We start from the raw sequence: 12,186 nt of genomic DNA on the forward strand, positions 1-12,186 counted from the left end.
GTCTGGTCTAGTGCTTGATCTAGAAGCTGGCAGTCCTGCCTGTGGCAGGAGGGTTGGAACTTGATGATCCTTGAAGTCCCTTTCAACCGAAGCCATTCTATGATTCTATGACAGGTTTGATGGGACTGTAGCTTACATTAACTTATCCCTTAGGTATTTCATACTTGTATGCAAAAATGTGAAGAGGAAGGCTAAATACTTTATAGATGAGATAAAGAAGAATTCTGCAAACTAAGGGAATATTGGGAAACAAAAAAAGTACATTAAGAAATAGAAAAAGAAAAAAAGCAGCAAAGTGAAAGAGATGGGGAAAAAAAAAAACAACAAAGCCTTTGGCAATTTCGTAAATTCTCAACAATTAAATTAAAAAAAAAGCAAAAGCAATTAAAAGAGAGAGATCAGAAAGGCAAAAAGAAAAGCAAAGGTTCAAAAGGCAATATGACAGCAATGAGCTATGTTTTAACATCAGTGATCTGAATGAAGTGCTAGGAAGGGTAGGGAAAGGGTGAGATAATATAGAATGAAAGATGCCAAAGAGGTCACAGCTGGAGAGAAAACTGAAGAAGCTTGGGAAAATTTTAGCTGCCTCAGCAAATAAAAATGATTGGGTCTTCAGCGCTGCTTCAGAGGGAATTTGTAGGTAGCTTGGATGTTAAGGATGAGTAGCAGAGAAACAGCCAGAAATGACACAAGGTATGGTCTCAGCTGTAAGGGAATATGGTGGTATGGTAAGTAAGGAAATGGGAAACAGTGAAACTCTTAAAAGAAAAACGAGGAGGAGCAAGCTGAAAGCAAGCTGAAGGGCAGGACAAAAATGGCTCAAGGTTAAAAACAAGAAAACAATCAAACAAAAGTAGTTTACAACCCTGTATTGGTTTTATGTGGCAAGCTTTTGTTCGCAGGGGCACCACAGAGATGAGCAGAGTCCAGCACTGCCCGTGACAGAGCAAAGTGGCTCCCGCTGCTCCCGAGGGACCCAGCCCTGCCAGAGCTGAGCTGTGATCGAGGCCGGGCGTGATCTGGCAGAGCAGACCGAAGATGAGAAAAGCGCTATGCCACAGTAGCTGGGAGAGAGGAGTGAGCAACGGAGAGAAGCGGCCCTGCGGGGACGCGAGCAGCGCAGGAGGTGCTCTGGAAGCAGCAGTCCCTGCGACCAAAGGAGGAGCGGGCCGTGCTCCCGCAGCCCATGGACACTGCGCCGAGCACGTCGCCACTTGCGGTCGTGGAGGAGCCCGCAGTGCAGCAGCGGATGGGGCCCGGGGAGACTGTAGACCACGGAAAGCCCCGCAGGGGCGGCACCGTGGGGGGTGGGCCTTGGTGGGGCGGAAGGGCTGTGTTGGAACAGTGCGCTCCTAGTGGTTTGGCCCCCGTGGTAGGAATCTGCGTCGGAGCGTTTTCGAGTGAATCGCAGCCTGCGGGAGTGCATGCAGGATCAGTTCCGGAAGGACTGCGTGCCGTGGGAGGGACCCCGCGCCGAACATCGGCAGAGACTGAGCGTAGAGGGGACAGAGACCAAGCGTTCCGGGCTTACAGCAGCCCCCGAGCAGCGTTCGGGGTAGTAGAGGGAAGTGGGTGGGGAAGGGTATTTTTGGTTTGCTTTTACTTCTCGCAACTCTAGTCTGATAGTAATAGTTATTAAATTGCATCAGTCTCCACATATTGAGTTTGTTTTGACCATGGCGGTAATTAATGAGCAATTTCCTTGTCCTTATCTTGACCCTTGAGCACTTTTCCATCATATTTTCTACCCCTCTTCCTTTGAGGATGGGGAGTGAGAGAGCAGCGTGCTGGAGTTTAGCTGCTTATCAGGGGGAATCTATCACACAACTACTGACACACTGTAGTACAAGAGCTGTTAGGAAACAGGAAAAGAAGCAAATTAAAATGTAAAATATCAACTAGAATTGAAAGGTGCAGGGTACTGAGATATCTGAAACAATTAAGATACATGTAAGGAGAATGCTGGCCCACCAGCAGGTGCTGCTTCCAATAAGCTCAGCGTAGGGTATGACCAACTTGTCAAGAGCAGAACAGAGAAACTTCTTATCTGTTCACTGACACCAAAGCGTTTTTCATAAACTCACTTGAAAGTGTTCTAATTCTGTTTCATTCAAACACTAAAAAGGCAAACAATGAAAAGAGCCTGCACTCGAGTGTGGGATGTTAATGACGAGGGAATGCACAGGGAAAAGCACTGGAAGAAGGTGGCTGATAGCTGATTGTTGTTATCCATCCATCAACCAGACAGGTGCAGAAAGGAGAGGGAAGAAGGAATTGAAAATGACAACTCTGAAACTCGGTGCTCTGGATGGAGTAAAGTAAGCCTAAAACTTTCTTTCTTAATTAACTGTGGAGAAATTTACTGCAATACCTTGCCTTAAAAGCACTATATATTTTAACTATTATGACTACAAATATTATGTTTCTCTTGGTTTGAGATCATTTTCATATTATCTGCATTCCTCATAAGGCTGTTTGAGACATAATTAACGTGTTTATTTTTACGCACAGCATGGATATGGGGGAGAAAAACATCCCACGCACCAGGGAAACTCAAAGAGATCTTCTAGATAAGGAAATGGAGAAGAGCCAGTCCAGCTGATCAGTCGCCTAAATATTTTTAAAATAAAAGCACTGAATGAGCAAGAGCCTCAGCCTTAATTAATTAAATGTATTTTAACTCCAGTAGCACAATAGGCACTTAACAGCACCTTGAAGGAGCAGCTAGTGGTTTCTCAGAGCAGGGAGTTCTTGAACTGCACAAAGGCAGAGTAACCATTTTGTGTTTCCTTCCTTAAACCCTGTGATGTGGGAAATGAAAAGGGGAGGAAGGGCCACTCTAAGGCTGGAGGGGAGGAAGTTGGCTGCAGGAATGTCTTTCTGGTTGCAGGAACACACCTGCCCAAACCTCTCCCTGAAAGGAGATCTCTGCAAGTTACAGCCCGGCTCCCTCAAGACTGAGTCATGAGGCAGTGAATAGAATTGCTTTCCTTTCTACTGTATGCACCTTTGCCAATCAATCCCAGATGTCTCAGATCACAGACTCACTGGATGAAAACATATCCAGTGCAAAGCAGGAACATGGACAGAAGTGCAGATGTGTTGCTCATCCTACAATCCAGAGATAGGAATGTCGGTTTCCTTTATTACCAGACAGTCTTGTCTTGGTCAGCAGGACCACTGAGGCTTAAATTCACCTTTTCCCAACAAAATGCTACGTAACAGTTAGAAAATAAAAGAAACGAAATGGTAAATACAAAAATAAGCATGTGGTATTGGTGTCCAGCAAGAGCATGAACAATCTCTGCTATCCTTTCAATTTATTGGTCTCACACACATTTAGAATTCACAGATAGTATGATCTTAGCATTATTCTCCTTCTTAAGGTAGAAACTTGCATGTAACAAGAATGAAAATTTGTTTACAGCATTTTTTCCTCAGCTTATTTTGACGGACCCTTAAGACCAAAATGAATATTCAAGTAAACGTTAATCCCTTTACAGTGATTTTTAAAGATGTCTTTAGTCATGCACAGAACAATTGCAGGGACTAATTTTTTTCTTTCTAATATACTGAGGTTATTTGCTTCAACAGAGACATTAAGATGAGAAGTTCAGAGTCTGAGAATAAGACAAACACTAAGTGACAAGTGCTGTTAGATTCAATCATTTCTGCCTACCTCTGATGGGTGGTAATTAATATTTTATCAAAGACTAAAGAGCCATTGTATTCATTTGTTTTTGCATGCATGTTCTACTATTCACGGTTTTAAATAGCATTCTAGTTCTGCATGGAAAAAGAACAAAAGATGAAAATGGAATGTTTTTCCTTCTATCTGTACACAGTTGAGGAGAGGATCTCTGGAGCTGAAAAGATGTTATTTGGTTTCTGATTTGCCTTGTAGCGCTTGAGAAGTGATACCAGGATTTTTAGAAGGAAGCTGTCACAGGACTTAATGGCACCCTAATGCTGATGTGTTCACCTTTACTAAATGATTTCCAGGAGTCAGTGAGCTGCCAAAGATATGAAACATGAAGCTGAAAAGAATTTCTGTCCCCTGGGAAACATACCAGATCTTCACAGAGCCAGGGAACTTGTGCAATGTCCGAGCTGTCCCTTCCCATTTGCACGAGAGCTGCTGGGATAACCCTGACCTAGTACAGAGGAGGCGTCCCCAATCTGCAAGGAGCACATCTTCAGCTGTGCTTGTGTGCTGCCTGATGTGTGCGCTGGCATGCATATTTTGCTTGGCACAAAGTAGGAAGTCGTTTGCCTCCAGAGCTGGTATCCACCCAAACTGGGTCAGGAGCTTTCTTGCCATCACGGTACTTAGTGACAGAAAGCTTGTGAGCAATTATCATTTGCTTTGCAGGGTGTTTGCAGTGTTATTGGTGCTGTGTGGATTATTCATGATATTGAAGAGTATCATTTACATGAATTCAAGTGTGGGGACGAGATTGTAGTGGAGTCATGAAATACTCACCTGCTGCTGAGATGGGTGTCAGAATGTCGATCTGTAGCACAAAAAGAGCAGCAGTGGAGAAAGCACAGTGAAATCAATACACCACAAAGAGCAGTGCAGTACCATGCTGACTTGCCTACATACCCTGAGGAGGGAGGCCCATGTTTCCCAAAGATCTTAATTCCTATTCTTGAAAATTCTCTGTAATTCTGGAGTACTCTGAATGCTGCATTCGTATTCTCTTCTATACAGCCTAATCACACCTTCATAAATACATATATAATTCTCAGTACCTTTGTTTCTCCATCTGTCAAATACAGATTAAAAAACCCTGTAAATTGCAGAGCTGCCGTGAGGCTTAATTTATTAATGCACATTACTGAGATTCAGAATTGAAAGGAATCCTATACATGAATTATGATTATTATTACTGTTCCATATCAAAAATATCTTGAAACAATAAAAGAATCAGCAGAAGATGGTATTTTGAAAACATCAGTTGTTAAATTCTTTTGAATCTTTCCGTGCTGAAGCTAATAAACAAATCCATTTTATCGTACAGCAATAGAACATGTAAAACCATCACAGCTGCTGCCTACCTCAATTGAACCAGAATTTTCTGCAGCCACAATGTTTTTTAATTGTGTGACAAATTTCAGGCAGTGGAAGAGGGCAAGGTTGCTATGATTTCTCTTGAGAATTCTTGACAATAATACCACTGCACAGTGCACATGCATAGGACGTTGAGGTCCATCAGAATTTCGGTAACAACTCTTTTTTGAGTAAACTCATATGAGTTGGCTGAAAAATTTCACCAGAAACGATCAGCCATGGTGCTGCAAGCAGTTAAGTCAAAATAGTCAAAGTTAAGAGCCTGAAGCAAGTCTCGAAAGCTATATTTAGGACCTTAAATCAGGGGCCTTATTTTGCAGACACTTAGCACTTCTAGTTGCCCTACATGACACAAGCAATCTCATCATGGCAGAAGTGCCACCATCCAGTGCCTTATGCATTTGTATGCTGCTGTTTTCATCCTCCGCAGCCCTGACTCTTGTGCAGTCACAGGTGTGCAGAGCAGCTCTCTGTTCTACCGCATCGGTCTCTGGAAATAACTAGGACTTGCTATTTATATCTCGGTAGCAATATATTAGTTTTATAGGATACTGCACAAGATTAATGTAAAAGATGGACTATTATATGTGTTATCATTGCATTCTATACCTGCGTGCTTTTTTTTTTTTTCCAGAGAAAATATCCAAAAAGGAGTGTGCCACAAGATTAGTCTGTAGAGGCATAAAACTGAATATTCATAATAAATCCGTTAGTGTGAAAGTTTCAGTATTAACACACAGCAACTCTCAGGAAAATCTTCTGAATTCCACTTCTGCCTATTCAGACCTGCACTGCACTCAGTTCATGCTGTAAATTTTAACAGCGCTATTAACAAACTTGATTGATTAGGAAATTTGAGTGGCAGAGTGGATTCAGGAAGCGTGCTACCAATTTTTATGGTGTTTCATTGTATTTTACTTTCTCACTTCCCAGCTGGTAATAGAAATGCTTGCAAGCAGAAGTAGCCGCAGCTGTTGCCCTTAAATATTTGGCAGTTTTGCTTACAATAAGATAAACTTATCTCAGAATATGCAATATTTTCTTTTACTTTGTACATTTGAAATAAGAAATGCTCCAAATACTGCAAATACTACAGTTAGTTCTCTGGAAGTCCTCAGGGCATAGACATATGCTGTGAATGTAGCTGGAGCAGTTAGAGAAATTACCACCCCCAACTGTTTACTACCACCCCACAGCTGGAAATTACACCCCCCACGCAGCTGGAACACCCTAATCATCCATATGGGTGGCTGTACTCAGTTCCCATGGAAAGCAGACAGATTAGCTTCAGTCACTTTCAGGGGAACAGAAGAAACCCTGGCAACAGAGCAGAATAATGTTGAGATAATAGAATCATTAATAACAGAGCAAAAAATGTGAAAAAAAAACCAATGTTTTGTTGGAAACTAACAGGAGCTTGACCCTCCCTCCTTTGCTGAGGAGCTGTATTTAAGTCAGAACCCTCACCCTCCCTTGCCTGAGATTTGCTGTTGGTATGTCCAACCCCAGCCACACACCTCACTGATGCTAATGATTCCCAGCTTGATGCCAACCCATTACTACAACCAAGGCTAGTGTCAGCAGGCTGGGGTTGATACTGGTAACCATTAGTGATTCCATTCCAGCTTCCCCATTTGGGTACTGAGGGGCTGCATTCTGCTCCCATTTTCACCTTGCAAAGCAGCTTGATTCTCACCACAAATCTTCTACAGAAGACTGCATTTATACTCACAGATGGAGATAACTGTTCCAAAGCTCTAAGAAAACCTATCTAAGCAGAAATCCATCCAGCTGAACATGGGCAGGAAAAAGGACATGAGGAAAAGCGCTATATTCACAGCTTGCAGGAAAGAGCACCCATGTGGGACACAGGTGCTCCCAGCCTTAGTGTCCATTGTACATTTCTGCTCAGAGTAACATTTTCTCTCCTGCTCCTTTGGAAAACTTCTCAACTGTTTTTAAAATCCTTACTGCTTGGAGCGCTCAGAGCCCTCAGCCAGACACTCAGCCTGAGAGAAATATAGAGCAGAGAAAGAGTTGTTTTTGTGGAGAGAGGGAGACTCACCAAGAGGTTTGTGCTGGAAAGAGGGCTGCTTACACCAACTCTGAGATGCTGGGAATGGAGAACAAGTTCTATCCCCTAGTAAGAATCTGGTGAAATAAAACATGCTTCCTCACTTACCATGCACTACCAGGAGTCTTCACTGTTTTCATTTAGAAACAAGTACAATACAGGAACTAGCATTTAATGCCTGATGGCTACAGCGTTCATATTAGGCTGTAAACACCATACCTTAAAATCACTGATGTGGATGAAAACAATCACCCACATTCTCCTTTTCCTAGGGCATGAGAATACCTTGTCAGTGGGATCCGTCATCCTCCCTTTCTGAAGCAATTTCACCACTTTTAAAATATAGAAATAAATACATGAACCTGCAGAGCGAGAAGGATGCTGCAGTCCTGTGGGTACTCCCTTCTCCTGGGAAACCAGCATTTCAGTCAGTGCGCCAATGAATATTTACACAAAGAGAAAAAGCTCCTAGAGGAGAGATTAAAAAATACTCCTCTGAGAATGCCCTGCTTGGGATTAAGCACCAGAAAGGCACTTAAGCAGTGCTCATTGCTGTCAAGAGCCCGCAGTATGCTGGTTTCAGTGAGGGAGCTGCTGAAAAAGTTCCCATCTTCTCTTCTTTCTCCCCTCATTCTTTCTCACATTCATGTGTCTTCGGGTGTGGAGCAACGCCACTGTGAGGCCATTCTGCCATAAAACAAGCAATTAAGTTATCACCCCTCAAATAATGTGTTTTAACTGGAATCATTTCACTCATCTGACAAACAGCATAGTTTTAATCAGCTGTGAGCCCATGCAGAAAGGCTTGGAAATTTGCAGTGCTCAAGTGAGAACAAGCAGAAGAAGAGCATTTTTTAGCATAGAGAGGTATAAATAGATGGGAGGAAGAGAGAAAGAAAAAAAAAAACAACAACCACAAAACCAACTAAACAAACAAAAAGAAAAATAAATAAAGGTTCTCCACTATGATGAATCTACAGTATAATGGGATTGAGCTGCCCCTGGGCAAAATCTGAGGCTATGTATCTTAATCAGAGGGAATTTAGACACTTGAAACATATTCATTTAATTGACTGGATCTGCATAAGTGTGAGATGCAGTGTAAGAGTAAAGTTGCAGAATGTTCTGGTTTCCACTGGGACAGAATTGATTATCTTCATAGTGTCTGGTGTGATGCTGTGTTTTGGCTTTGGGAGAAAAACAGTGTTGGTAACACACCAATGTTTTAGTTGTTGCTGAGCAGTATTGTGCAGAGCCAAGGATGTTTCAGTTTGTCATCTTTTCCTACTGTCCTGCTAGTGAAAGGACTGGGAAGTACAAGAAGCTGGGAAGCGACAGAACCAGGGCAGCTGACCAGGACTGGCCAAAGGGATACTCCATCCCACATAACATCATGTGGAACTATAAAACGGGGGGGAAGGGGGGGGGAGGAGGGTGGTGTTGGCTGAAGAAGCATCCACTGCTTGAGGTCTGGCTGGGCATCATTCTGTGCATGGTGAGTAATTGTGTTGTGCGTCACTCATTTTATGTATATATACACGTATATATACACATTATTATTATTACTGTTATTTCTTCCTTTTATAGTGTCAGTAAATAGATTTTATGTCAACACAAGAGTTCTTCTCTTTTTTTGCCTGATTCACTCCCCCATCCCACTGGGAAGAAAGGGCAGAAGTGAAAAGCTTGGTAGTGTTTAGGTGCTTGTCAGGTTAAAGCACAATCCAGTATGTTTTTGTTCACTGTGCAGAGCATGGTTGGATGGAGAGTGTTTCATTGTATCTGCTGTAGACAACTACTTGGGATGAATCATGATCTGAAAGAACATGACTCTCTACATCTGTTATAAAAGTAGACTAAATACAATTATTTATAAACCTAGTATTTGTGTTACTGAAGTTATTTGACTTCCACCTCTAGGAATTCATACAGTTTGCCACAGCACATAGCAGCTGAGAAAACATGTAATACATGCCAGGTTTGTCTTTGAAACTGTGCCTCTTCTTTCAAATGCCTTTTTTTCTTTGTTTATGTGGCCCTGATTTTGCTTGTTACCAACTTCTATTGGAGATGACTGTAGTAATCAATGTTTTACAATATCAGTACATCACCTTCCTGAGTAGTAATAGTTAATGTAAAACGCAGAGCTGCTGTACACAGTTACAGTTAGCTTTCCCCATGCAAATCACATGGCATGTAATTACCCATATCAGACTTCAGCTATCCTTTTACTCTTTTGTCATGCAATGCCAGAAGATCCTCTTCAGTGCTGCCTTCTATTTTAATTGTAATCTCACTAGCAAATTTTGTCAGCTTACTTCCTTCCCCCTTTCTTCATTATTTATGGGCATGTGAAGGATCAAAGTAAAGGCTCCTGTGAGTTTCCAGTGATAACCCTTTACCACAATAGAATAGATTATTCGTCCTACCCTCTCACTTCTCTGTCTCTCATGTAGCAAATCATAAAGCAACTCTTCCCTTTTGCCATAAAACAGCTATGATTCCATATAAGCTTTCAGTGCAGGGCTTTTGTTAGACACATTCTGAAGACCCAAGTATAGCATATCAGCTGAATCGCCCTTAGCTATTAGCTACCAAATGTGTGAAATTACCCCCATGTTCTAGAAAATATTATCAGGGTGCCTAAGAATGTTGAGGAGAGTGAATGCTTGGTTAATTCATCTATAATCTAGATTTATTCATTCACTAATACATGCAGTATTTTCTTTTTTTAATAAAAAAGTTCAATAATATTTCTTATAAGAGGGCCGCTCCAAAAACAATGCTTCCAGTTTTATGATATTGGTCCGTAGTGTGAGAGGAGGATGTTGGTAACATGTCAGTAGAGGTTGAACCTTCTCACCAGTATTCCATTACATGTTGTTGCTGTATGACAGATGGCAGCAGAGGGGCACTGACAGAACGGTGTCAGACATGAAAGTGCATGTGAAGCAAAGACATGTCATTGTACTCTTCCATGTGGAAAAAATGGCACCTGTTAACATTCATCAACACTTGCTGAATGTTTATGGAAACCAAGCAGTGGATGTGAGTACAGTGAGGTGGTGGATGGTACACTTCAACACTGGTGACATTGGGTCACTTCCATTGGTACAGATTTTTCTGAGTATGATATGCAGCTCACTGGTGAAATCACTGATGAAAATGTATAGCTAATGATGGTGACTGTTGAACAATAGTGTTTTGTAGCTGAGCATTTGGTCTTTCAAATAGTGTCATTTTGCTCTTTCCATCTGTTCTAGTTTCCATGGAAATAAATAGGAGGCATTATTTTATTTTAAGAAATACAGATTGAATGTAATCTCTCCCAAATTCATAATGAGCCTCATAAAGATTGGCATTTAGATGTGGATTAAATGTTTTTTTTTTTTCTTTTTTCTTTTTTCTTTTTTTTTTCCTGGAGATAACAGATGAAGTTATCAATTGTTTTACAACTAAAAAGGAAATATGTTGATAAAAAAATAACACAATTTAAACTCATTCTTGCTGAGAACACCTGACCATGTCAACTCCCTATCTGCTCACTTGTTTATATTGACTTTTAAGGAAGTATGAAATTAACAGCTTGTAGCCCACTTGTAAGATTTATTTTTTATTTTTATTTTTATTGATAGTCTGCACCTAAAAACGTTTACATTTCATTCTGTTTTTTGAAGAGCTCCTTCAAGGAGTTCATGTTTTAGAAAAAAATTCACTTTTAGAAAAAAATTCACATTCACGACCTCAAGCAAGCCACGCAGTAGCACGTGCCTATTGTGCCATCTTCAGGACATTTTCAGAATAAAGTTTCCCTGATCTTTCAATCTCCCCAAATTAGAGGAAAACTTTTTCTTCCTTTCTTTCTTTCCTTTTATTTATTTTTTTTCCAATTAGGGAAGTTTAGAAAAACAACAGTCATCGACAACAATGAAAACAGAATACAGGTCTTTTTACTACAACATAATACAGCAACTGTTTCATCTGAGAAAAATGGCCTCAGGCCACTACTTTGCTATTTGAACTTCAGCTCTGTTCCCTAACATGATGAGGAGGTGTGACTGTTCTGTTTCTCTGTTTAAGTAAAATTTATCTCCTGGAAATCCACAGTACTGTTTTCTGGTCTGAAATAGATGAAGTACTGAGTGAGATTCATGCTGCAGCTATTGCTCTTGGTTTTTATTCTTCTCTGCAGCATTGCTCATGGCAGAAAATGATGTTACACCATTCTGTTTTCCCGAATGTTCTCAATTTCATCATGACCTTCTGATTCTTCAGTGTGTGATTCTTTGGGAAACTCATTATAGGCTGCTTTTCACTAATGTTCACTCCTTACTGCCTGCATCACTGGGGTTGTTTGGAGCAAACTTCATCTCCACAGCATGTATTTCCAAGGGCACCTTGGCTACAGTAGGGAGCTTTTCCTTCTCACACTCAAGGAAGATGAACAGCCTGTACTTTAGAATTCAGCACTGCTCTGGTGACCTGCAAGCCCTGACAACACGACTGCCTGTTGTTCTTGTGCAAACTGGTGTGAATTAAGCTATCAGCCTCTGTACAAATGGAAACTACAAATATAGCAAATATAGAAATATAGGATCTAGTGAGCTGTAGCTATAGATTAGGGTGAGCCTAATCTTCATGGAAAGGAAATACACAGAATTCCAGTTATTTTTACAATAACAAATTGATAGTATTAATGAGCTTCTGTAAAACATCTGCATTTAAATGCACATACATTGTACTTTCCCATCTGTCCTGCATACCAGCATGAACCAACTTGCAAGAGGAAATCTATTTCTCATGAGGAGGTCACAGTCTGCATAACTTGCAGTCTCACACCTGCTTACAGAGAACAAATATTAATTTCTTAATAGATACCAGGAAAGCAAAATATATTCAGAACCACGAGGTTGCTAAGAGATCTGTGCCATGATAACTTAACTATGACATGATATGAGTCTGACCATACACAGCTTAAGAAAATGAATAGAAAAAAAGGCATCCAGTCCATGTTGGAAAGGTCTGAAACTTCTGTGAA

At 41.0% G+C, this 12,186-nt stretch overlaps 1 protein-coding gene across 1 annotated transcript; it reads left to right on the forward strand.

Moving 5' to 3' along the window:
- The first annotated feature begins 843 nt into the window (after nucleotides 1-843).
- LOC146544438 (uncharacterized) lies at nucleotides 844-2,644 on the forward strand. The gene is made up of 3 exons (XM_085221910.1): nucleotides 844-1,555; nucleotides 2,245-2,318; nucleotides 2,512-2,644. The coding sequence occupies exons 1-3, from the start codon at nucleotides 1,187-1,189 to the stop codon at nucleotides 2,600-2,602; spliced, it is 534 nt and encodes a 177-aa protein (XP_085078036.1). The 5' UTR covers nucleotides 844-1,186; the 3' UTR covers nucleotides 2,603-2,644.
- The last annotated feature ends 9,542 nt before the right edge of the window (nucleotides 2,645-12,186 follow it).

Source organism: Meleagris gallopavo, chromosome 4 (assembly GCF_905368555.1).
Source record: "Meleagris gallopavo chromosome 4, MGAL_WU_HG_1.1, whole genome shotgun sequence".
NCBI classification, from domain to species: Eukaryota; Metazoa; Chordata; class Aves; order Galliformes; family Phasianidae; genus Meleagris; species Meleagris gallopavo.